The 21,686-nt window shown below is 40.4% G+C and overlaps 3 protein-coding genes across 4 annotated transcripts in view; 2 read left to right on the top strand and 1 right to left on the bottom strand.

Annotated features, from left to right (window-relative positions):
* Positions 1-3,772: 3,772 nt before the first annotated feature.
* Positions 3,773-5,514, top strand: LOC146314975 (uncharacterized). Its single transcript, XM_084735958.1, has 3 exons — positions 3,773-3,865; positions 4,591-4,959; positions 5,280-5,514. The coding sequence occupies exons 1-3, from the start codon at positions 3,829-3,831 to the stop codon at positions 5,330-5,332; spliced, it is 459 nt and encodes a 152-aa protein (XP_084592084.1). The 5' UTR covers positions 3,773-3,828; the 3' UTR covers positions 5,333-5,514.
* Positions 5,515-6,829: 1,315 nt separating this feature from the next.
* On the bottom strand, positions 6,830-18,799 carry shld2 (shieldin complex subunit 2). 2 transcript variants are annotated; one of them, XM_084736366.1, is made up of 11 exons: positions 18,665-18,799; positions 13,424-13,603; positions 12,377-13,158; positions 12,074-12,224; positions 11,873-11,980; positions 11,605-11,799; positions 11,279-11,425; positions 10,226-10,429; positions 9,880-10,123; positions 8,970-9,085; positions 6,830-7,121 (listed from the first exon to the last, which is right to left on the bottom strand). In XM_084736366.1, the coding sequence occupies exons 2-11, from the start codon at positions 13,587-13,589 to the stop codon at positions 6,949-6,951; spliced, it is 2,286 nt and encodes a 761-aa protein (XP_084592492.1). In that variant the 5' UTR covers positions 13,590-13,603; positions 18,665-18,799; the 3' UTR covers positions 6,830-6,948. The 2 variants fall into 2 exon arrangements, with proteins under 2 accessions (XP_084592492.1, XP_084592493.1); XM_084736367.1 differs by having other exon boundaries at positions 13,424-13,600; positions 18,665-18,797.
* The window catches only part of LOC146314973 (glutamate dehydrogenase, mitochondrial-like), a 21,738-nt gene continuing 18,487 nt past the window's right edge, over positions 18,436-21,686 (top strand). Inside the window, exon 1 of the mRNA XM_084736369.1 lies at positions 18,436-19,035. Within this exon, the coding sequence (XP_084592495.1) occupies positions 18,636-19,035 (400 nt within the window). The 5' untranslated portion in view covers positions 18,436-18,635. The remainder of the gene's footprint in view (positions 19,036-21,686) is intronic.

Genomic DNA, 21,686 nt, shown 5'->3' with positions numbered 1-21,686 from the left:
ACCTGAGCTGCTCTTTTTTTTTTCTTTCTTTTTTTGGGCTCTTTGCCTTTATTGTGACAGTGACAGCTGAAGATATGACAGGAAAGGGGGTAGAGAGAGAGAGAGAGAGAGAGAGAGAGAGGGGCCGACATGCAGCAAATGGGCTGCAGGCAGGAATTGAACCGGCAGCCGCTGCAGATGACTGACAGCCTCAATACATGGTGCTCACACCCTACTAACTGAGCTGTAGGGGCAGTGAGACTTTATTCTGGTGAGACGTCTCTGTCCGTCCAACATTAAAGGCAAAGTCAGTGATCAAAGTGCAAACAAAAGAGTAGCAATGACATGAACATTACTTTGTCCCATAAATAATTTTCAGTGTTTGCTGCCGTCGCCTCCAGTGTTTGCAAAGTGAAAACCAACATTAGTTTGATGTGGTGGGCGGAGCAGATGGGCGGAGTTTTCTGTATCGGTCAGGGAACATCAGATCAGAGAGATCAGAGCAAACGTCCGCTGCCCCGGGCAGCTTGAATATTTTCTGTCGGGACACGGAGACTGTGTCTCCACTGCCTCACTGAACTGCAGCGTCTGACGTGTCAGTGGTTTCTGCACTGCAGCTGCAGCTGCTGCTGTTTCCAGGCGTTTCGCTCCACAACAAGCCTGTGGAAAAGAAATGAAGAGAAGAGAAGAAAAGAAAAGAGCTGGAAACAGAAAGCAGTGTGATTTTTCTCCTCTTTCCACGTTCTGCAGAAAAATATTGGATGTTGCCGTGTTTTGTAGCTGTTTTTGCAATGAAATAGAAACGAGTGAAGATTGTAACAAAAATGTTTGTTTGCAGTTCTTTTTTTAAATGTTCATTTTTCATTTTTTGCATTTGGCAAGAAGTCAATAACCACCAGAATTCAGTGACCTGCAGTATTAAATTCACTCGTTGTGCATGAGATAACTGTATGTACTGATGGTAACAATATCAGTGCAGCTGTATAATGATAATCTGAAATTACAGATCTGAACTCCTCAGTAAACATTTTCTAGTTACATGTAATTAAGTATCTAGTCGTCCTTGTGGATTGCCCATATTTTTTAGGAGTGTATTCACACCAAGTTAATTCAGTTAATGAGTTATTAATTCAGTGGCATCTTGAGATAAAGAAGTTAAAGGAGAGATGAGCTGCAGTTCACGTCTCGTATGAAATTAAAAGCCCAGACACCATTTAAATGACAGAAGGACGGGACAAGTCATCAGAACCTGTGTTTGGGCAGGATGACCCCACCTTCATCACCTGTACAGCATCACCTGTACATGACAGTGTGACCTCACCAGGTGCTCAGGAACCTAACAGCTGTTTGTTCTGCAGGTGAGACTGTCAAGGGCGTGGTGAAGAACATGCTGAGTGGAGATAAGAAAGAGGAGGAGAAGGGTGGAGGACTCGATGTAGGAAACCTCGGTGGAGTTGGCAGCAGTGGAGGAGGTGACAGCAGCGGAGGCCCCAACCTCGGAGGCCTCCTCGGTGGAGGTGGAGGCGACGGCGGTGGAGGCCTGAATGTTGGAAACCTCCTCGGTGGAGGTGGAGGTGACAGCGGTGGAGGATTCGATTTGGGGTCGCTCATTGGGAAGTAGGGAGGAGGAGGAGGAGGAAGAGGAGGAGGTGAGTCCTTACAACTTAAAGCCTGGTCACAAGAACATCAAATCTGACCTAAGAATTTTGAAAAAGACACAACTCTCATCCAGTGTCAGCTGGGATAGGCTCCACCCCCCTGTGACCCTTCAAGGACAGGTGGTTACAGACAATAAACGGACGAAAAAAGGCAAAAGACGTAACAAGACTAAAAAGACATAACAATGAGATGATGAGAAAAAACAAAACAAAAACAAGGTAAAGGATGTAATAAAATGTCTTTTTGTCACCTCTTATGATGACAAAGGTCACCTGACTATTGTTACCATGACAATGAAGTTCGATGAGACATGTTCCGGATTATCGGGGATTTGGACCAATGGGCTGTCCTCTAATATTATGGGACACCTGCTGAACAACAAAGTTCAAGGAACATTACTGTGGTTCAGTTAAACAGCAAAACTTTAAAACCCAAACTTGTCACACAGGTTTCATCAGAGTTGGTGAACTTTGGTGAAAGACGAAGAGTTTGCAGCTGTGGTGTGTTTTTAATCTTCTGTCTGTCTTTGTCTTTCTGTCTCGTTTCTCAGGACTGGATGTGACTTAAAGGACTCTTTGATTAGAAACCCTGCAGACCACATCCTCACCTCCTGAAGAAAAACCTCCAGCTTCAGTCCATCAGACCTCCGTCTGCAGCAAACATCCTCATTATGAAGTTATTGGACAATAATACAAATGTTTGATTTAAAAAAATGCTTCATTCAGTGTAAAGAACTGAATTCTTACATGTTTGTGTCATTAATTAAATGTACTGAGTGAAAATTCTCCTGTATTTGGGCGAAAATTGACTCATATTCTCATTAAACTCTCTGGACAACATGTCATGTTTTTGTTGAAAATAATAAAGTGCTTTCATTAAATGTCATGTATGAATCAATACAAGATGTTGAGTTTTTTGTTTGTTTGTTTGTTTCTTTTTCTGTAGTTTGTTGTTGTTTGTTGTTGTCCTAAATGATCATTTTGACTGTATTAATTCATAACTGTGACTTTTTATTTCATAATTCAACTATTTTATCTCATAGTTTAAACTTTTTAACTCAAACTTTCAATTATTTAACTCATGATTATGACTTTATCTGAAAATTTCAATTTTCTTATTCCACAATTATGACTTTTATCATATTATTAAGACTTTTAAACTTATAATTTTGATTCTTTAATTCATTCTAATGACTTTTTGTCTCATAATGTAAAATTTTATCTCATAATTATGACATTTATCTCATAATCTCAAGTTTTTAGCTAATAATTTCAACCTTTTAACGTGTCATTTAAATTCTTTAACCTTTTTATCTCATATTTTCAACTTTTTATCTCATTATGACTTTTATTTTCCGATTTTGACTTTTTAAGTCGTAATTGTGATTCTTTAACTCATAATTATGACTTTTTTTTCAGATTTTCAACTTTTGATCTCTTATAATTATGACTTTCATCTCATAATTAAGTTTTAAGACTTTTCTTGTCATAATTGTGAACAACTGGTGATTTTTCTCTGACTGACGGCAGTGAGTTTCTGTATCTTTCTGATCCTGTGAACAAAAAGTGAAAAGCAGAATTCTCTGCAGGGCCGATGGATCACAGACTGTACAGGTGGACATGATAATAATAATGATAATAATATTTTGTGTCTCTGTTTCTGTAACAGCTGACGCCGCCCACTTCTGACCATCTGGGTCATGTGACTTTTTTCAGTGCGTGTGTTTCATGGTATCACAGTGAGTCAGACCGCGTCCCACAGGGAGGGAGGAGACCAATCTTCTCATTGTCTCTCTGTCACATGACTCACCTGCTCTGCAGCATCAGCGCCGTCACCGACGCCTGCAGTCAGAACTCAGGGTTCAGCTTCACATCACACTGATACAACAACACAAACTCACACAATCACTGTGTGTGTGTGTGTGTGTGTGTGTGTGTGTGTGTGTGTGTGTGTGTGTGTGTTCACTGTGACTCTGGATGAGGTCAGAGCCGTCAGGTGGAGCAGGTGGAGCAGGTCGGGCCGGTCTGCAGACACACCTGAGAGGCGTCGACCGAGTTTCAGTCTCACCTCCACCTGCCAGACGACACTGTGAACTCTGTCATCAGACACACACAGACACACACAGACACACAGACACACAGACACACAGAGACACAGAGACACAGACACACAGAGACAGATCGACACAAGATGGACAAGATTGGATCCATTATCGCGGGTAAAGTTGGTGAGTAGAAAAAGAGGAGACGTGTGATTTGAACGACTTGTTGTCGGCTGGAAAAGTTTCTGATCCTGACGTGAAAGTTTGATGCTGACAGCTTTCAGTGAGTTCAGCTTCATGTTGTCGTGTTTTTCTGTCTGTTGTCATCTTTTATTTGAAGTGAAATGTTCATGTTATTAAATAATAATCATCATCTTGTTCCACAGTAAAAAAAAGTCCATGCTTTTTGATTTTTGATGAAGTTAAAGAAAATGAAGAAGCAGCATGCTGACAGGGTTAGCAGCTGTGTGAGTTCATATGTTTATACTCAGCAGCAATAATGTGATGTTTCTGATGATTAAAACAACAAAAAACTTAATAAATATTTCTAACAAAGATTATTTTCAGCTCTGATTCTTGTGAACATGCTGCAGGTGTGGCTTCACACAGGCGATTTAAAAACTGGTCTCACAATTTCAACGTTTTATTTCAAAATTATAACATTTATCTCATCATAGTCATTAGTCATCATTAGTTCAGTTTTTTTTTTTATCTCAACAGAGAACCTTTTAATATTCCAAGGGTTTTATCTAGAACACACTGAGGGGGTTCTACAGAGAACCCTTTCATATTATGGTCCAAAATGAGCCCTAAAGAGTTTTTCAAGGATTTCAACAATATTTGAAAAACCCCACCCTGCTGGTTCTCCTGGTAGTTAAATCAAACGCACACTGATGCTGTTTGTCCTGCAGGAGACCTAGTGGAGGACACAGTGAAGAACGCTCTGGGTATCGGAGACAAGGACAAGGACGAGGACGACAAGAAGAAAGGAGGAATCTTCTCGTTGTTTGGAGGCGACGACAAGAAGAAAGAGGAGGAGGACGAGAAGGACAAAGGAGGACTGTTCTCGTTCGGAGACGACAAGAAGAAAGACGAGGACAAGGGAGGGTTCTTCTCGAGGGTGTTTGACAGAGACGACGACGACGACGGCAGAGAGAAGAAGTCAGGGTTCAAAGGTCTCTTCAACGAACAGGAAGGAGCGAATGCTGCAGGAGGGAGCGAAGGAGGAAGTGAGGAAGGTTTTGGAAACACGGGACAGAATGTAGGCGTCTCTGACGGAGGTACGTGTGGAGAACACAGACTTCACCGCAGAACAACTACAGATACCTGTGGAAACAAAACATACATGTTCTACGTTCTTCTTACTCTTGTTGTTACTTTTGTTTTCGTCGTTTCATCTTTACGTCTTTTTTGTCTTGCTGAATGTTTTTCGTCCTTTTTTCCATCTTGTTACGTCTTTTATATCTTTTTTGTCATTTCAGTCGTTACGTCTTTTATGTTTTTATCTTGATGCATCTGTTTTGTCTTGTTATGTTTTTTTTATTTGTCTTCTGAAGTCTTAAATAGTAAATTTGATCTGCTGTGTTTTGTCCTGTTCCAGATCTGTTCAACGATCTGATGGACGTGGCTCAGGAAACGTCTGGAGGGAACTGACAGGATCTCTGCTGCTCACCTTCAGTTCATCAACCAAACCTTTTCCACAGACTGAAAAAACACTTAACGCTTCTTATATTTTGGAAAACGTGCAGAAATTAGACATAAAATATTCTGTTTTATTATTCACCATCACATGAGCTCATGCTGCATATTTGCTTATACCTTTGGTTGTACATAATATTTGTTGCTTAACTTATATCCAAACACTCGACATTAGGACTGTAGGTGTTTTAGCTCACATACAGAAACAGCAGGACTAATAACACTGATCAGACTTTTTATTGATCAGCCTTCCTGATCTGTGGACTAATGTTGGCAAAAACAAAAAATAAATAAGCCACAGAGTACGTAAAACAGAATTTGTGGAGAAGATAAGCTAACAAGTGCTAGCTGATGTTGTCCCATGTTATGCTAGCTATGCTAATTACTTCTTCTGCAGGTTTTCTGTATCTGATGTTTCTGTGATTATGGGCTGTTCCTCCATTTCTTCTATTGGTTGTTCATCAGCACACAACTTTTTTATTGTATTTTCAGCACAAATGTCTGGTTTACATGTAAAAACAGTAAAAAGTCACTGATTTTAGTTTCATCCGTCTTTTTTAGTGAATTAATTTAGAGGTTCAATTAAGTCAACAAGTACTTTGGATGTATTTCTTTAATTGTATTAAAGTTTGGTGATTTAACGTTGATTTTGGTCACAGTAATGTTGTGATATACTGTAGTTCATATATTTGACTGGATGAACAAAACAGTAAATATCAGTTGTCAGATCCATTTTTTATAGTTTTATGTTTTATAGATAAGAAATAAATCAACCAGGAAAATCAGTTTGTTTGCAGATGATCTACTGTTCTATTTATATGACACACCGACATAATTATATTTTATATTGTGTGTATGTGTATGTATTCTGTATATTTCCAGTGTTTTAAATGGTTTTATGATAGTTTTAAATCCAGTGCTCTATAATTAGTCTGCAGAAGTTAGTGAATATTAATTAGTTGCCAAATGAGCTTCAGTAAAAGTCAAATCTGTGATAAGATTTGGTTTATTGACAGTTAAAACCTCTTCAGCTCCACGTCTGCGTCTGTGGACGACATTATTATCTTCCAGAGGCTGAAGGAGGCTTTAAAGGTGAAAGTTCATGCTAGCTCAGGAAGTCGGATAAATAACTACAAAGTTAGGCTAGAGTTTGGAAAAGGAAAAAAAACATCCATCCATTTTCAAAGATGTCTGCTGACCTCTGACCTCCACATATCTGAATGAAAATGGGTTTTATGGGTTTTTCTTTACAGACACAGTTTCTACGTGAAACCATTCTGCTGAGTTTAAAGAATAAACGGCTGCAACCAATGATTATTTTCATTATCGACCATTAATCAATATTCTCAAGTAATCAATTAATCAATTGGTAAATTCTTTGAACTGACAGCAGCTGCAGGTCAGGAACAACAATGTTGTTCTGTAAAAATAGTAAACTGACAGCTCACTCTGTTTTATGAAAATAAAAATCTTTTATTAAATCACGAATAAGCCGACATGTTTCATCACGGTTTGACGTCACATGGTTGGACCGGGCCCTGATCGCCGAGGCTGCTGGGATCTGTAGTTCATCAGCTGGGGAACTGAAGGTTCAGCAGGGTGAAGTCCTGACTGATGGGGACGCTGTTCTCGTCACACAGGAAGTGGCTCCGGACGGTGATGGTGACGATTTTTGCTGGGAGGGAGAGGAGAAAGAGGATCCTCTCTGCTGCCACCTGGATGTGTTTCACCTCTGAACCCGGAGCTGAGAGGAGGAGGAAGAGGAAGAGGAGGAGGAGGAGGAAGAGGAGGAGGAGGAGGAAGGGGAGGAGGAAGAGGAGGAGGAAGAGGAAGAGGAGGAGGAGGAGGAGGAGGAGGAGGAGGAGCAGGAAGAGGAAGAGGAAGAGGAGGAGGAGGAGGAGGAGAAGGAGGAAGAGGAGGAGGAGGAGGAGGAAGAGGAAGAGGAAGAGGAGGAGACCTTAGAGGATCATGGGAGTTTTTCTATTTGACTAAAGCAACTCAGATATTTTCAGTAAATGCAGCTCAGAGTTTTCAGTCACACGTCTCACTGTAACAAGTTAAAACACTGTAAAAACAAAAACACTGAGAAAACTTTCAAAGCAGCTTAATTCAACAGATTTTTTTTTAGTTTTGAACAAAACTCAAGTTTTTAAAAAGTTTTACAACTAATAATGTTTGTTGAGATAATTTTAATTTAATTGTGAACAATTTTTAAAATATGATTCTTATAGGATAAAAATTGTATCTAAAGAAGAAAAGTAAAAGAAAAAACTTTGTTTTGTTTCAAAACTTTCTCAAAGTTTTGAAAGTTTGTTTGATTCAAAACTTGAAAGTCTAGAAAAGGAAACTGACTTCAGATCATGAGTTTTATTTTTACAGAACAGATAAATTTTAAGAATAAAAAACAATTATTTCATGCGTAAAGCATCAATTTATAAGTTTTAGTTTTTAAGTGTTTACTACTTAATGTGAGCTCACCTGCACAGGTGAAACCAAACTGTGTGTCTGATCAGGGTGAGAACAGGTGAGCTCTCTTCACATGTTCCAGCTGCTTTTCATACATTCATTCACTCACATTTGTTTAATCAAATGACAGCAGAGTGACACACAGCAGGTACACTGCTCTGTTTCAGCCTCCTGTCTGCTCTCTACCTCGCAGCAGCACGATGTTTACACTCAGGAGCCACTTTATTAGGAACACCTGTTCACCTGCAGCCCTGAGAAACTGCTCTGCCTTTATAATGAGGCTGAACAATTCAGAAAAAAAATGTAATTATGATTTTTATATTAGAGGGAATAATAATTTTTACATCATTATTCTCAGTGAAAAAATACTAAAGGTCTGATTTTAACGATGCAGAGCCGCAATAATTAACTGATTAACTGTCTATTAATTATTATTCAGTTTTGTTTTGTTTTTTAAGAAACTCGTCCAGATTCTCTGATCTCAGCTTCAGTTCTTGTTATTAATCTGTATGTATGTTTTTCACCAGCAGGGGGCGTCAGAGAATCTCTCAATGTTTCATTTCATGCATTTTGTGTCACTGAACTGAATTATGATTACATATAAGTGATGGAATGTAACTAAGTACATTTACTCAAGTATTGAACTGAAGTATAAATTTAAGGTTGTTACCTGAGTGTTTTTCTTTCTCCTCCACCTCTCAGAGGAAAATATTGTCCTTTAATTCCACATTTATCTGACAGATTCAGTTACTTTACAGACTTTTACACACAAAACACGTGAAGAATTGATTAAATGTATATTTTTGTTTACCAAACAAGAACAGCTGGAAAAGAAAATAGTCAATTAATCAATTATTGAGAGATAATTGACAGCTGAAGATTTGCTGCTTTTCCTTTGACTGATTGTAATAATTGTCACTCTGGGCTCTGACTCACTGTGGCAGCAGAATTTTTACAAACCAATCAATCAATCAATTGATCCCTTATTGGAGAAAATAATCAGCAGAGTTCCACCTCAACAACAGAGGATATTTTATTTATAACTCAGTATTTTTTATAGTGTTAGAAGTACTTTTGGTACTTTTACTTGAGTAAAGTAACTGATTACTCCTCCTGTGTGTCTCACCTGAGCTCCTGTGCAGTTTATCAGGTGGAGCCATGAGGATGTTCTGCAGCGGAACAGGAGGAACCTGAACACACACCTGACGGCTGCCCCGCCCACTCACTGTCAGCACACCTGACCTGGAACACACACACACACACACACACACACACACACACACACACACACACACACACACACACACACACTCACACACACACACACACACACAAACACACACACACACACACACACACACACACACCATTTTAAATTTCAGTGTCATGTAATGTTATGTAATAGATTATTGATTATTGATTGATTATTATAGATCAGAGGTAGATAAGCATGCTGCTTCTTCCTGCTTCTTTTCAGATATCAAATGTTAATTTATGTTTCTCATTGAAAGTCTGTTCATTATTTATTGTTTGTTTCTGTTTTGTTTATTTTTTTTCCAGCTTCAGTTATAAAAATAAATATCTGAATTCATTAATAAAACACACAAGATAAAAATTAAAAAGTTGCAATAACAGTTCATGGAGTGAAAACTAATTAAAAAGTGAAAGTTTGCAATAATTAAGTAATGAAATAAACATGATATGTTTACTGTTACTTACTGTTGAACTAAATTATATAATGACGTATAAATGTTTGTCTTTTTTGTAAATGTACGCATGTTTACACAAAGAGGATTTCCTAAAATGTCACTGACTAAAATATATTTTTATATTAAACCTGGATTCAGAAAAAGTATCATAAACACAAAGTGCTGCCTATAAAATTATTAAACGATAATCAATAAAATCGATAATTTCTTGTCAAAACGAAGTTTGAGATTTGGACATCATGTGTGCTGATACTGTATTAAACTAAATGCTGGCACCCTGAAACATCCATAACAATAATATCGTCATGGTGATGATGTCATTCTCACCTGTAGTAGCGGCGTACGGCGGTATGGGGCAGACAGGGGTAACAGGGGGCATAGATGCCGTTGGCGTCGGTATCGAGCTCGGCGGAGCAGCGTCCGCAGCCGGTGTAGGTGACGTCACCGCTCAGCGCCGCCAGAATACCATCCAACGGAGTGGAGCTGTCCAGGACTGGCTGTGGTGCATTCTGGGAGGGCAGAGAGTCCTGGAAGCGGAAGGCGGAGACCTGGACTCTGAGCTCCACGTCACCTGGTGGAGGAGAGACGGAGTTCCTCAGGGTTTAATTTTAGGTTCTTCACTTTTCATCACATGTAAACAGAAATGTTTCCTTTTCCATGTTTTTTTCCTCACCGCTGTATTTCTGAGACAGCAGCGTGTCGAGGTCCAGCTCTAAACTGTTTCCTGTCCGAACGCCTCGTGGTTGGAGGAAGTCCTGCGCTCGGCGGTCAGCGGGATCCAGACGCTGGACGGAGCTCCAGGGGGTGGAGTGAAGCTCAGGAAGGTCTGTGGTCAAACTGTCCCTCACCAGGAGGACGTGGAAGTCCCAGACAGCCGCTGAAGGACACAGAGGATGTTTAACAGAATTTTTCACACTTATGTTGTGGCCGCCTACTTTTATTTTATTTTATTTTATTTTATTTTATTAAAGAAGGAAGCCAGAAGCATTTAAAGTTTAAAACAAATTTTAGATTAACAAAAAATGCTGCACAAACTTCTTGTTTTTTAATATCCCAATAAATATTGTTTTGTGTCATGACTTTTTGGTATCGTTACATCCCTGCTATATTTAAAATATTTTCACCACTTTATCTTTCTGTCAGACAGACTGTTCTGACAGGAAACCACCGTTATATAAAACAAATATCACACTCTACAAACCAACCAAACTCCATTCACAAAATCAGTCATTTTACCTCACAGAACACAGGAGATGTTGGTCCATCTGTTAGTTTGTTTGTGTTATTGTGAGACTTTGGTATTTTAAAGAGTTGGTTTAGATTGACTGAAGTCTCACATTCTCACAAACAAACTAACAAATGGAGGCAGCAAGAGACCAACAACTCCTGTGTTCTGTGAGATAAAATTACTGATTTTATCAATGGAGTTTGGTTGGTTTGTAGAGAGTGATATTTGTCCTATATAAGGGCGGCTTCCTGTCAGAAAAGTCGATCTGACAGAAAGATAAAGAGGGAAAATCTTCTAAATATAGTGCACACTTTAACTGCTGCTGACCCTGTCTACGCCCTGTCCACAGCAGGACATTGCGTAGCTTCCTGTACCAGGACTCGTGCTGCTTCTCTAAAGTGGAGGCGTGTCCACCTCCATCTACTGAAGGTACCTCATAGAACCACACTACAAATAATCTGAACTGTCTCTTTAAGAGGAATCAAAGTGCGTTTGTACCTTTGTCTTGGTTGAAGCGGGGCAGCCAGTCCACAGCTGCTCCCCACAGCAGCAGCGCCCCCTGTTGACCGTCTGGCTGCTCCACAGTCAGAACGGCGTTCAGCTGAACAGCCGACCTGCAGCGAGACTCCGCCTCACTGCGCCACGCTAACAAGCATCCATAAAATTAAAATGACAAATATCAGCTTCTATGCTGATGACACTTTATTAAAACTGTCCAAAAATAAACAGAAATGTTATTTACAAAATCTGATTATAAGCGTGTTACCCATAATGCTGCTGTGTTAACTGTCACCACGGTCACCTGACACCTGTCACTCTCTCACCTGTGCTCATGTGTGCGTGTGTGACACGTAGCAGGGCGTGAACCAGCGTGTTGACCTTCAGTGACCTCAGGGTGGCGTAGGGGAGGCGGTTCAGGTCCTGAGGGGGGCGGAGGTTTAGAGACACCAGCAGGGGGCGCCGCTCCCGAAGAAAGTCACACAGAGAGGTGAGAGAGCGAGCATTAACATGCTGGGGAGCTGGAGAGAGAGAGAGAGCGTCAGCTGAGGAGGAGGAGGCTGCTGATTGGTCACAGGTGGAGCTGAGGAGTACCTGGTGGACAGGTGGAAGAGGTGATCTGTCCCAGGTTGAGCAGTTTGCTGCTGAAGGTCGACTGCAGCACCGTCTCTCCTCTCCACCTGTCTTCATTCACCTGCAGGCCTGAACGGAGACGACAACGCCATCAACAACCAACGCACCCTGAGACGAAGAGACGCCGTCCACACCACGTCATCAGATTTAGAACTTCTGTACCTGTGATGAGCAGAACGTCTCCAGGACTGACTGTCAACGCCCAGAACGCCGCTCGACGCCACAGCACCACCTTCATCTCAACACCTGATTGGTCCGTTACCACGATGGACGCCAGAGGAATTAAGGTCCCTGCTGCTGGTCCAGATTTCACCTTTAATCCAAAGATCCAAACTCGTTAACAAAACAAAAAAATTTAATGCAGAAAGTATTTAGAAAAAACTAAAACACACCTTTGTTTTATAGAATGTCTGATAATTATTTTAAATTTGAATAAATTAATGTTAAGGTTGATCAGTGACTCACCTTGACCTCCTTCAGGTGACAGGGGTGAACCACCGCCACCAGGACAGAGTACCGCGCCCCCTGTTTGTCACAGCGGATCAGAAGTGTGGTGGGACCGCAGAGCCCGGCGGCGGCGGCGGCGGCGGCGGTGTTCAATGGTGCCACAGATGCTTCAGTCCTGACGTCCTCTGAGAGCCGAGCTCTCTTGGAATCAGGGGAGGTTATGGACTGCTCGGCCTCCTGGGAACACAGCACGCCGTCTGTGGTGGCCTCAATGACCACGCCCCCTTCCTCTGCCCTCGGGGAGGGGCTCAGCGGGCTGAAGAGCTCGGCGGAGCCTCCAGGTGACGGCGCCATGGGGCTGAAGAGCTCCGGGGTGCTGGAGGACACGGACGCTGGGGTTTGTTTAGGTGGGGTCTGAGGAGGCGGGGTCTTCTCAGGGCTGGATGCTGATTGGATGCTACGTCTGCCTCTCAGGATTAAGGCCTGACTGAGGGTCCACGTGGACAGGAAGTGAGTCTGAGTGGACAGAGGAGGGACGGGTGGCAGTGGCTGGTGTGGAGGTTCAGGTCCTGCAGGGAAACATCTGTCCAGATATTCATGGACAGAAGACGAACACTGATCTTCATCTTTGTTCTGATCGTCTTTATCTGATCGTTCTTCTCGTCCTCGTGACGCCTCTGAGGTCCAATCAGCTTTCAAGGACAGTTTGTCCTGGTCAGTGTTTGTTTCATCGTCCTGGTTTTGTAAACTCGCCACAGATCGATCCATCCTGCTGGTTCTCGCTTCATTTTCAGCTTCGTCTGAAAAATTAAAACATGTTTTGTTTTTTTTTCACTTCTGTGAAGGTCAACAGTTAAGAAAACTAACTGAGAGTGAAATGTCCAAATCACTTCCTGTCTCGTGTCTGTCTTTACACAGAACAATGATAAAAACTGACATACTTATAAAACAAAATAGCACGAATAAATAAACTAAAACAAAACTAAAAACTGTTTCAGTGGTTGAGATTCTGATTTAAACAGAAATAAAAATTCTGTTTCTCCGTGTGGTCCTTGAACGCCTCACCTGCTGGAGGCCTCAGACGTCCGTCCCTCCAGGTGAGCTCCAGGTGTCTCCACTCAGCAGGGGGACGTTCCTCACCGTCCTCCCCAGCTCCAGACCCCGAGGCTGGGCCCAAGGAGGGAGGAGGAGCCCCCAGGAAGACGTGGATCTTTGACGGACGGTCACTCATGATGAGGACGCCTGCTGAGGACACAAATATGGACAAAAAAAAAAAAAACAGATTTAAACCCTCTGACAGAAGAGTTTTTTTCATTTTATCAGCAGGTTTTGTTTCACACAACCTAACATTATTAATCAAGTATCAAATTTATCAATTAATAAAAACATTATTATTATTTTGGTCTCTTCGTGTGGAGGATCACTGTCAAAATAAAAAGAAAATAAAGAAATAAATTAATGACTTGATAAATAAATGAAAATGCCTTTAAATGCATGAAAAAGAAATGATGAAAATAAATGTGGTCATTAAGAACAGAGAGGATTCTGGATCTTTTTCTTCACAGCTGCATGTTTTTACTCAGAATCACAGAAAACAAAAGACAAACGTCTCTGTGTTCCAAACTGAACATGTCGGGTTCTTATAGAACCATGACTCAGCAGAAGCAGCTCACAGTGAGGAGAACAGCAGAACATGAAGCCTCATGTAGACGGTGTGTTTCACAGCTGGGAACAATAACCAGCTCCACCAATCAGACGGCAGGATGCCGGGGGAGGTGGCGGTGAGGTTAAGACACGATTTACAGCTTAAACATGCATCCTGAAGGGGTTCAAACCAGCGTGTCCCAGTCCGTGTCCTCAGGGTCCACTGTCCTGCATGTCTCAGGTATCTCTCTGCTCCAACACACCTGATTCAGATGATCAGCTCGTTATCACGTCTCTGCAGAAACCTGATCAACGAGCTGATCAACTGAATCAGCTGTGCTGGAGCAGAGAGACATCTGAGACATGCAGGACACTGATTTAATCAGTCAGACTGGTCTCCAGTTATCAGACTGGTCTCCAGTTATCAGACTGGTCTCCAGTTATCAGACTGGTCTCCAGCCGACAGGTGTGACACACAGATGCTGATTAAACAGCTGGATTATTGTACAGGTGTGTTTGGACTGATCACAATAAAAGGACTCTCTGAAACAGGTGTCAAACCCGAGGCCCGCGGGCCAAATTTGGTCCGACATCTATCTCATTTTATGTGCCAGAGGCTGTAAAGAATATAATTTACACAACACAGTTCGTTGCTGTGGCGTCCATAAACTCCGTGTCTCAGTGGACGTGTTGATGACGAGGACGTTGAGTTGTGGCTGTAGTGAACAGTTCAGCCTGTAGGGGGCAGAAACAACAACACTTTAAAAATGAATTCAAAAAGTGAGTGAAGAAGATCAATGTGAAAACTGATCAAAAAAGACTTAAATAAAGATGAAACATGTCAGATTAAAACAGACTGTGAACAAAAGACTGAAGGATCATCATCATCATCATCATCATCAGGTGATCACATCTGTCCAACCTGCTGCTGACAGTCAGACACGCCTCTACAGACTCTACCTACCTGAGACACCTGTTCCGCCACACAGACACAGTACTCAAGTAAAAGTACTGTTACTTTAAAAAAGTTTTACTCAAGTAAAAGTATTCGAGTAAACATCAGTTAACTGAAGAGTTCAAAATTAACTTTTTATTCACCAGAAAATATTAAAAATTTTTTTACAGCCACTCAGTAGATGACCATTTTTGTTTGTTGTTTTTTGTTTCATTTTTAGTTTAGTTTAGTTTAGTTTAGTTTAGTTAATTTAGTTCAGCTGCTGATTGGAGTGGATCTATCAGACTGCAGTATTTGTCTGGTATCTGAAGAACACGTCTGAGTCTGATCTTTCCGTCTCTTCCAGCTCCTCTGCAGCGGTCGGGGTTCAGGACGGTGAAACTGATTTCATTTTGGGGATTTTTTGTGACATATTCTCATCATTTTTTATATTTTACTGTTATTATTTTATAGATTAAAATCAAATAAAATATTTTACTTTCCCTCATATGTCTTACACATATTTTCCAGACATTTTTGTATATTTTATTGATATTATTTGGGGCATTTTTTAGACACTTTCCCTGATAATATTTGTATATTTTACTGATATAATTTTATAGGTTTTACTTTCTCTAACATTTCTTTCCTACTTTTTTCAGAATATTTTATTGTATATATGTATGTAAAGCTGTTGTATTACAGATTTTTCAGATATTTCTCAGTACGTTCCCTGATAACTCTTGTGTGGATATTTTTAGAATAGTCTAGTTTTCTGATATTGTAATGATTCACCTCAGAAGTGTACTCAGTTACAATCCTGAGTAAATGTACTCAGTTACTCTCTAGCTCTGGTTGCTGGTCATTAAAAAGCAGCAGGTGTCACTCAGGTGTTATTTTCTGTCCTCCTTGTCTTTTTAAATTTTCCTGTGCAGCTCCACATAGTTAATGAGCCTCGCTCTGGGCTCCTGTGTGACACCTTTATGGCTCCACCTGCTCTCCGTCCACAGGTCGGCCCCGGGGCCCCGACCCTCCTCCTCACTCGTGTGTCTGTGTTCAGTCTCAGTTACTGTCAGTTTCTCTCATCTTCCTCCACCTGCTGCTGTCGGTCAGCTGATACGTGACCAGAACTGCTCCCCTCAGCTGGACGTGCAGCACATGTCCCCGGCAGAGACGCGTGGACACCATTTCGTCCAGTTTAACCTGTGACATCATCAGAATGTGTCACAGGACATCTCCCTGTCTTTATGTTTGACCTGATGAAACCTGATGCTGCTGATATGTTTCCTTCTCAGAAACTGACCACACTGACAGAGTGAATCCCTGCTGTCGCCCCCTACAGGCCGCACACTTCAACACATCCAGATGTTCATCCAGATGCCACACAACAAATACATATATAAACACTGAAATATACGAAAAGTACCAAAAGTAAAGTGACTCTTTACACAGAACAGCCCATTTCATAACAATATATGATATTTTTTCTTATAATTAATGCTGCATTAATGTGTTCATCACTTTAATGTTTTAACTCCTTCATAAACTTTATCTGATGGATAGTTTGTGAATTTCTCCCGAGGAATAAAAAAGTTTAACCTGTGATGAAACATCATCATTTTATCTGAATGTGTTGATTTATACTTCATGAGAAAAATCTGAATTTTGACTCATGATCTTATAATGATTATTTTATTTGTTCTACTCCTGATTGTTGGTCTGTGTTTTTCTCCTCAGGCTTCCAGATGGATCTGAGGTTTGACTACTGAAACACACAGTGTGAGACAGACAGATCATATAAACGCCAACATTTAATGACCGAGGACTCTAAATTTAGAGAAGAAGACATTTAAAACCTCTCTCTCTCACACTCACACACACACACACACACACACACACAGCTGTCTTATTTTTAGATGAAATATATGAATTAGTTCCATCTTAAACTTTATTTCATATATTTAAAGAACATTTTATAGAAGTAAAATATTATTTTTATATAGATGCTTCAAACAGTTTAGAGTTCACTTTATTAGATGAGTCAATGACGAGGCGCGCTCCCGAGCCAGAAACGGGAACCCGCATGAGGAAAATTTAAACGCAGCCTTTAAAAAGCTATTTACTTTCAAAATAAAAGCTCGAACTACGTGTTTAATGCTCTTTTTATGAAGTTGTTTCAAATAACAAAATGTCTGAATTGATTCTAAAACTATGAAACAAAATATTATAATACTATTTATAGTTCTCATCCCATCATGATTCAATTTTATGCAACTTGTTTGTGTTACATGCCTTTTCTGCTTTGTTTGATTCTATTTTATTTTTGTGTTTTGTGTTCCCACGTTTGTGTGTGTGTGTGTGTGTGTGTGTTTTAGTTCTTTTTCTTTTCTTTGTTGTTTTGAATACACACAAAATTAAGCCGGTGTAATTAGTTACTTCCACCTATGATTAAATGTCAGTTTGTGCTGGAATGCATAAAATGTTAAATTAACTAACATATTTCAATATCACTCCAAAACTAGAAAAGTTTTATCGATGTGTGCTTTTATTTTGAAAGTTGTAACCGGTACCACTCCTGACGCTAGCTTAAACAACAATAAAATTGCGGAAAATATGTAAAATAAGCGGAAAATGTACATTTCTAAGATATAATCTTCATTTTTCACGTCTTTGTTTCCATTTAGGGCAACTTTATTTGTCTTTCAGCTGCGTATAAACAAGATTACAGACGGTTCTAAAGTGCTAAAGTTTAGCTACGATTAGCCCACACGGCGATGCCAGATATCCTGTTTAAAGGGAACCCCAGACCCGCGAAAGATCTCGCGAGAATGATCATTTTAACCCTAACCTGGATCTTTCTCTAACCCAAACAACGGATTTTATGTCCCCAGATCTACTCAAACCTCAAGCATAGTGTCGTCTCATCATAAAACAGAACTACATGCAACTTTCACAATACAGAAACAACGTGTAGACATCTCGCGAGGGTTTCGCAAATGAAGAGTTCCCTTCTAGACATGAACCAATTCTAGCTCGGTTGGTGCTAGCTAAACAATCATAAAACTGCGGAAATTATTTTCAGTTAAAATGTTCTTGGATATAGTCTTAGCATTTCTCATCTTAGCTTGCATTTACTGAGTTCTTTTGTGTTTCACAGTGGCGTATGGAGAAGTTTGCAAACTGTTTTAAATTGCTAAAGTTTAGCTAACATTAGCCCACACGAGGGGTCATGTCCAGAAGGAAACCCTGTATTTGTGAAACTCTCGCGACATATGCACGCATTCCTTTTTAATTGTGTGCGGTGTACGACTCGGTTATGTTTACTAATGTAACAATACTATGGTAAAATCTGGGTAGGGACAGGGACAGAAAACATGTAGTTACGGTTAGGGAAAAGTCATGGATTGGGTTAAGTTTGTTAACTCGCGCGAGATCTTTCGCGGCTCTGGGGTTTCCTTCTGGAAACGACCCTCATGATGATTAAAACTGTCTGGTGTTATTTTGCGTTTAGTTTAAATAGACGCAGCCGCACGTGCACAGGCAGCGGTGTGGTTGAACAGGAAGGGGCGGCAGCGGCAGCGGCATGAAGGAGGAGCCGCTGCTGCGGTAAACTTTCTGTGTTTCTCCCCCTGACACTGTGCTGCTCTGCTCTGGCTCACTCTTCTCCCCGGGACCGCAAACTTCACTAAAACCGTCAAAATGTACCGGTACTTCGGTGAGCTACTCACCCGGGGAGCGGGCAGCGTCCTGGGCTCTGCCTCCGCCGCCGAGTCGGCTCTCCCGGCGGCCGCCTCCGCGCTGCGCTGCCGCGGCTACAGCCAGGCCGTGGACCGGGACGACGACCCGAACTTCTTCACCATGGTGGAGGGCTTCTTCGACCGGGGAGCCGCGATCGTGGAGGACAAGCTGGTGGAGGGCCTGAAGACCCGGGAGAGCCCCGAGCAGAAGAGGAAGAGAGTCCGCGGGATCCTGAAGATCATCAAACCCTGTAACCACGTCCTGAGCGTCAGCTTCCCCATCAAGAGAGACTCCGGGGAGTGGGAGGTGATCGAGGGCTACCGGGCCCAGCACAGCCAGCACAGGACGCCCTGCAAGGGAGGTGAGACTGCACCTGAGCCCCGGGACCAGGGACCAGGGACAGATTACACTGACACAGGATCAGGAAAAACAGTGGTGGAAAGTAACTGAGTACATTTACTTAAGTATTGCACTTTTCCTTTTCCTTTAGTTTTAATAATTAAGTTTGATTTTGCACAATTAACACATAATAATAAATAATAAATAATACAAGAGGGATCACTTGAAGCTTCCATCTAAATAAAGTTATTGAAAACACAAAATTAATAAACGAAGAAATTGATGCAAACTAATAGTATCAATATGTTTGATAACTACAGTAGTAATCAATTAAAAGCAGGAAATAATCGAGATTAATTGTTTTGGTCCATAAAATGTTTAATTTGTGGAAAATGTTTCCTAAAGTTTAAGATGATTTGCTTAAATTCAGTTTACTGTCAGAGAGGAGTAAAGAAACCAGAAAATATTCACATATAATAAGCTAAAATCATAGACTTGACTTGTTTTTAAATTAAACAGTGACCCAAAACGATTAATCAGTGATCAAAATAATACATTAATTTAAAAGCTGATCAGTGATCTATAACCAATCAATCGTTGCAGCTCCACACAGCCCAAAGTGCTTCACATGGCAAAATTAAAACAACATGATAAAAAAAAACAAACGAGAATAAATCAAATATTTTTCAAGAATAGAAATTACAGCAGCAAAACAACACATTATTCAAAACTAAATAAAATTCAGTGATTGAATGACTGAATATATTTACTGAAGTGCAGTTTTGAGGTACTTTAACTTTACTTCACTACTTCCATGTTCTTCTACTTCCTACTTTTACTCCACTACATTTATTTGTCAGCTAGTTACTTTACAAATGAGATCTTACAGTAAAATAAAGATTGAAGCAGAAAGTTAAATCAGTGGTTTCTAATCTTTTTAATTGTTACCGTGGTGATCTACCTCTAGTGTCCAGAAATAATCCACAAAAACATTCAGTTCCTCCAGTGTGAGGATTTTCAGGTTTCTATCATCCATGAAATATCTCTGGGTTCTGTGACGTCATCTTTGTTTGAAACTGTGATGGACACTTCATTTTGTTATTTTGTGTAAAACTGCAATGATTAATTAATTAATTCGTTTTTTGATAATAAATTAATGCTTTAAGTCCTTTTTCAAGCGAAAATGCCAATAATGTGACATTTCCAACATTTCCAGGATGTCAGATGTGATGATGTTTTGCTCTTACATGATGGTAAATTTAATATTTGTAGGATTTGAAAGTGTTGGTTGAACAAAACGAGACATTTGATGAAGTCACTTTAATCTCTGGAATATTTTAACAGGCTTTTCTCGCTGTTTTTTAGGGCTACAACTAACAGTTATTTTCATTATTGATTAATCTGACGTTTACTTTCTGAATGAATTGATTAATTGTTTGGTCCATAACAAGTCAGAAAATGGTGAAAAATGTTGATCAGAGTCCAAGACGACGTCCTCAAATGTCTTGTTTTGTCCACAACTCAAAGATATTCAGTTTACTGTCAGAGAGGAAAGAAACCAGGAAAATGATCAAATATTAGAGAATAAATGCAAAGAAAGTCTTCTTCTTTCCTCTTCCATTAATCATCTGACGACCCCTCAGATTTATCTGGTGACCCTCTGGAGGGGCCTGCCCCTTAGGTTGGGAACCAAACTAGCTGACTGCATGTGAAGTAGTTCAAAGTGTCTCCACCTGGAGGCGCTGCAGCAGAAACACGCTGCTCTAACACTGATGCATTTGATTTTCAGTTCACATTTTAGCCTAACAGTGACTTTAATGATCAATCAATAATCAAAGTAGTTCTTTGATAATATCAATCAGCCCAAATGATGTCAGTGTCAGCTGACCAAAGTCTAGCCTCGTTAAAGTGAAATAAACTGAGTTATTGTGATGACACGTTTCTTTTTTCTTTATTGATATTTTCCAAATTGATCAGATAAAAAATACAACAGTGATGAAGCTGCAGTGTGAGATAAAAACAACAACAACAACAACAACAACAACAACAACAAGACAAAACCAGGACAAAACCAGGACAGGTTATACACAAACACAAAGCAACACAGTGACAACACTTTTTTCATCCAGAGTCTGGAACAAATTTTAAGAGATGTTAGTTTTTATTACATTCGTGTGTGTGTGTGTGTGTGTGTGTGTGTGTGTGTGTGTGTGTGTGTGTGTGTGTGTGTGTGTGTGTGTGTAGGATTATGATGTAATAGTGTGATTGTTGAATGGATCTTCGTCAGGCAGGTTTAAAGTGTTTTTAAGGTGGTGAGGTCTCCTCCCCTGACAGGAATGTTGACAGGCTGCTCAGCTGTGTGTGTGTGTGTGTGTGTGTGTGTGTGTGTGTGTGTGTGTGTGTGTGTGTGTGTGTGCGCACTGCAGTAAAAGTACTAGTACCACACTGTAAAAATACGTTGAGAGGATTTCACCAATCATTCATCATCTGTCTCACAAGACGAGTACAGAACAAAGAACAAGATTCAAAATCAAGCAAACTGTATAAAAGAATCAAAACCAACCAGAAACAGACAAAAAGAAATGGAACAACAAAAACAAAAATGAAAACACGAAAAAGAAAAGAAATAACAGAACATATAAATGAGTGAAAGCTGCGTTCTGGACTCTGAGC

The sequence above is a fragment of the Lutjanus erythropterus genome, chromosome 14 (assembly GCF_056507025.1).
Source record: "Lutjanus erythropterus isolate fLutEry1 chromosome 14, fLutEry1.hap2, whole genome shotgun sequence".
NCBI classification, from domain to species: Eukaryota; Metazoa; Chordata; class Actinopteri; order Lutjaniformes; family Lutjanidae; genus Lutjanus; species Lutjanus erythropterus.
The sequence above is the reverse complement of the archived record's forward strand: the minus strand, read 5'-3'. Positions and strand labels throughout refer to the sequence as shown.

Bases quoted from the DNA above. Each gene is read 5' to 3' on its own strand.
- shld2 (XM_084736366.1), bottom strand. From the start codon at position 13,589: ATGAGTGACCGTCCGTCAAAGATCCACGTCTTCCTGGGGGCTCCTCCT. The intron at 12,225-12,376 runs GTGAGTCACTGA...TTTGGATTAAAG, and splicing joins GTCACCTGAAGGAGGTCAAG to GTGAAATCTGGACCAGCAGC. The intron at 9,086-9,879 runs GTGAGAATGACA...TGTGTGTTCCAG, and splicing joins GCCGTACGCCGCTACTACAG to GTCAGGTGTGCTGACAGTGA.
- LOC146314975 (XM_084735958.1), top strand. From the start codon at position 3,829: ATGGACAAGATTGGATCCATTATCGCGGGTAAAGTTG. The intron at 3,866-4,590 runs GTGAGTAGAAAA...TTTGTCCTGCAG, and splicing joins CATTATCGCGGGTAAAGTTG to GAGACCTAGTGGAGGACACA. The intron at 4,960-5,279 runs GTACGTGTGGAG...GTCCTGTTCCAG, and splicing joins TGTAGGCGTCTCTGACGGAG to ATCTGTTCAACGATCTGATG.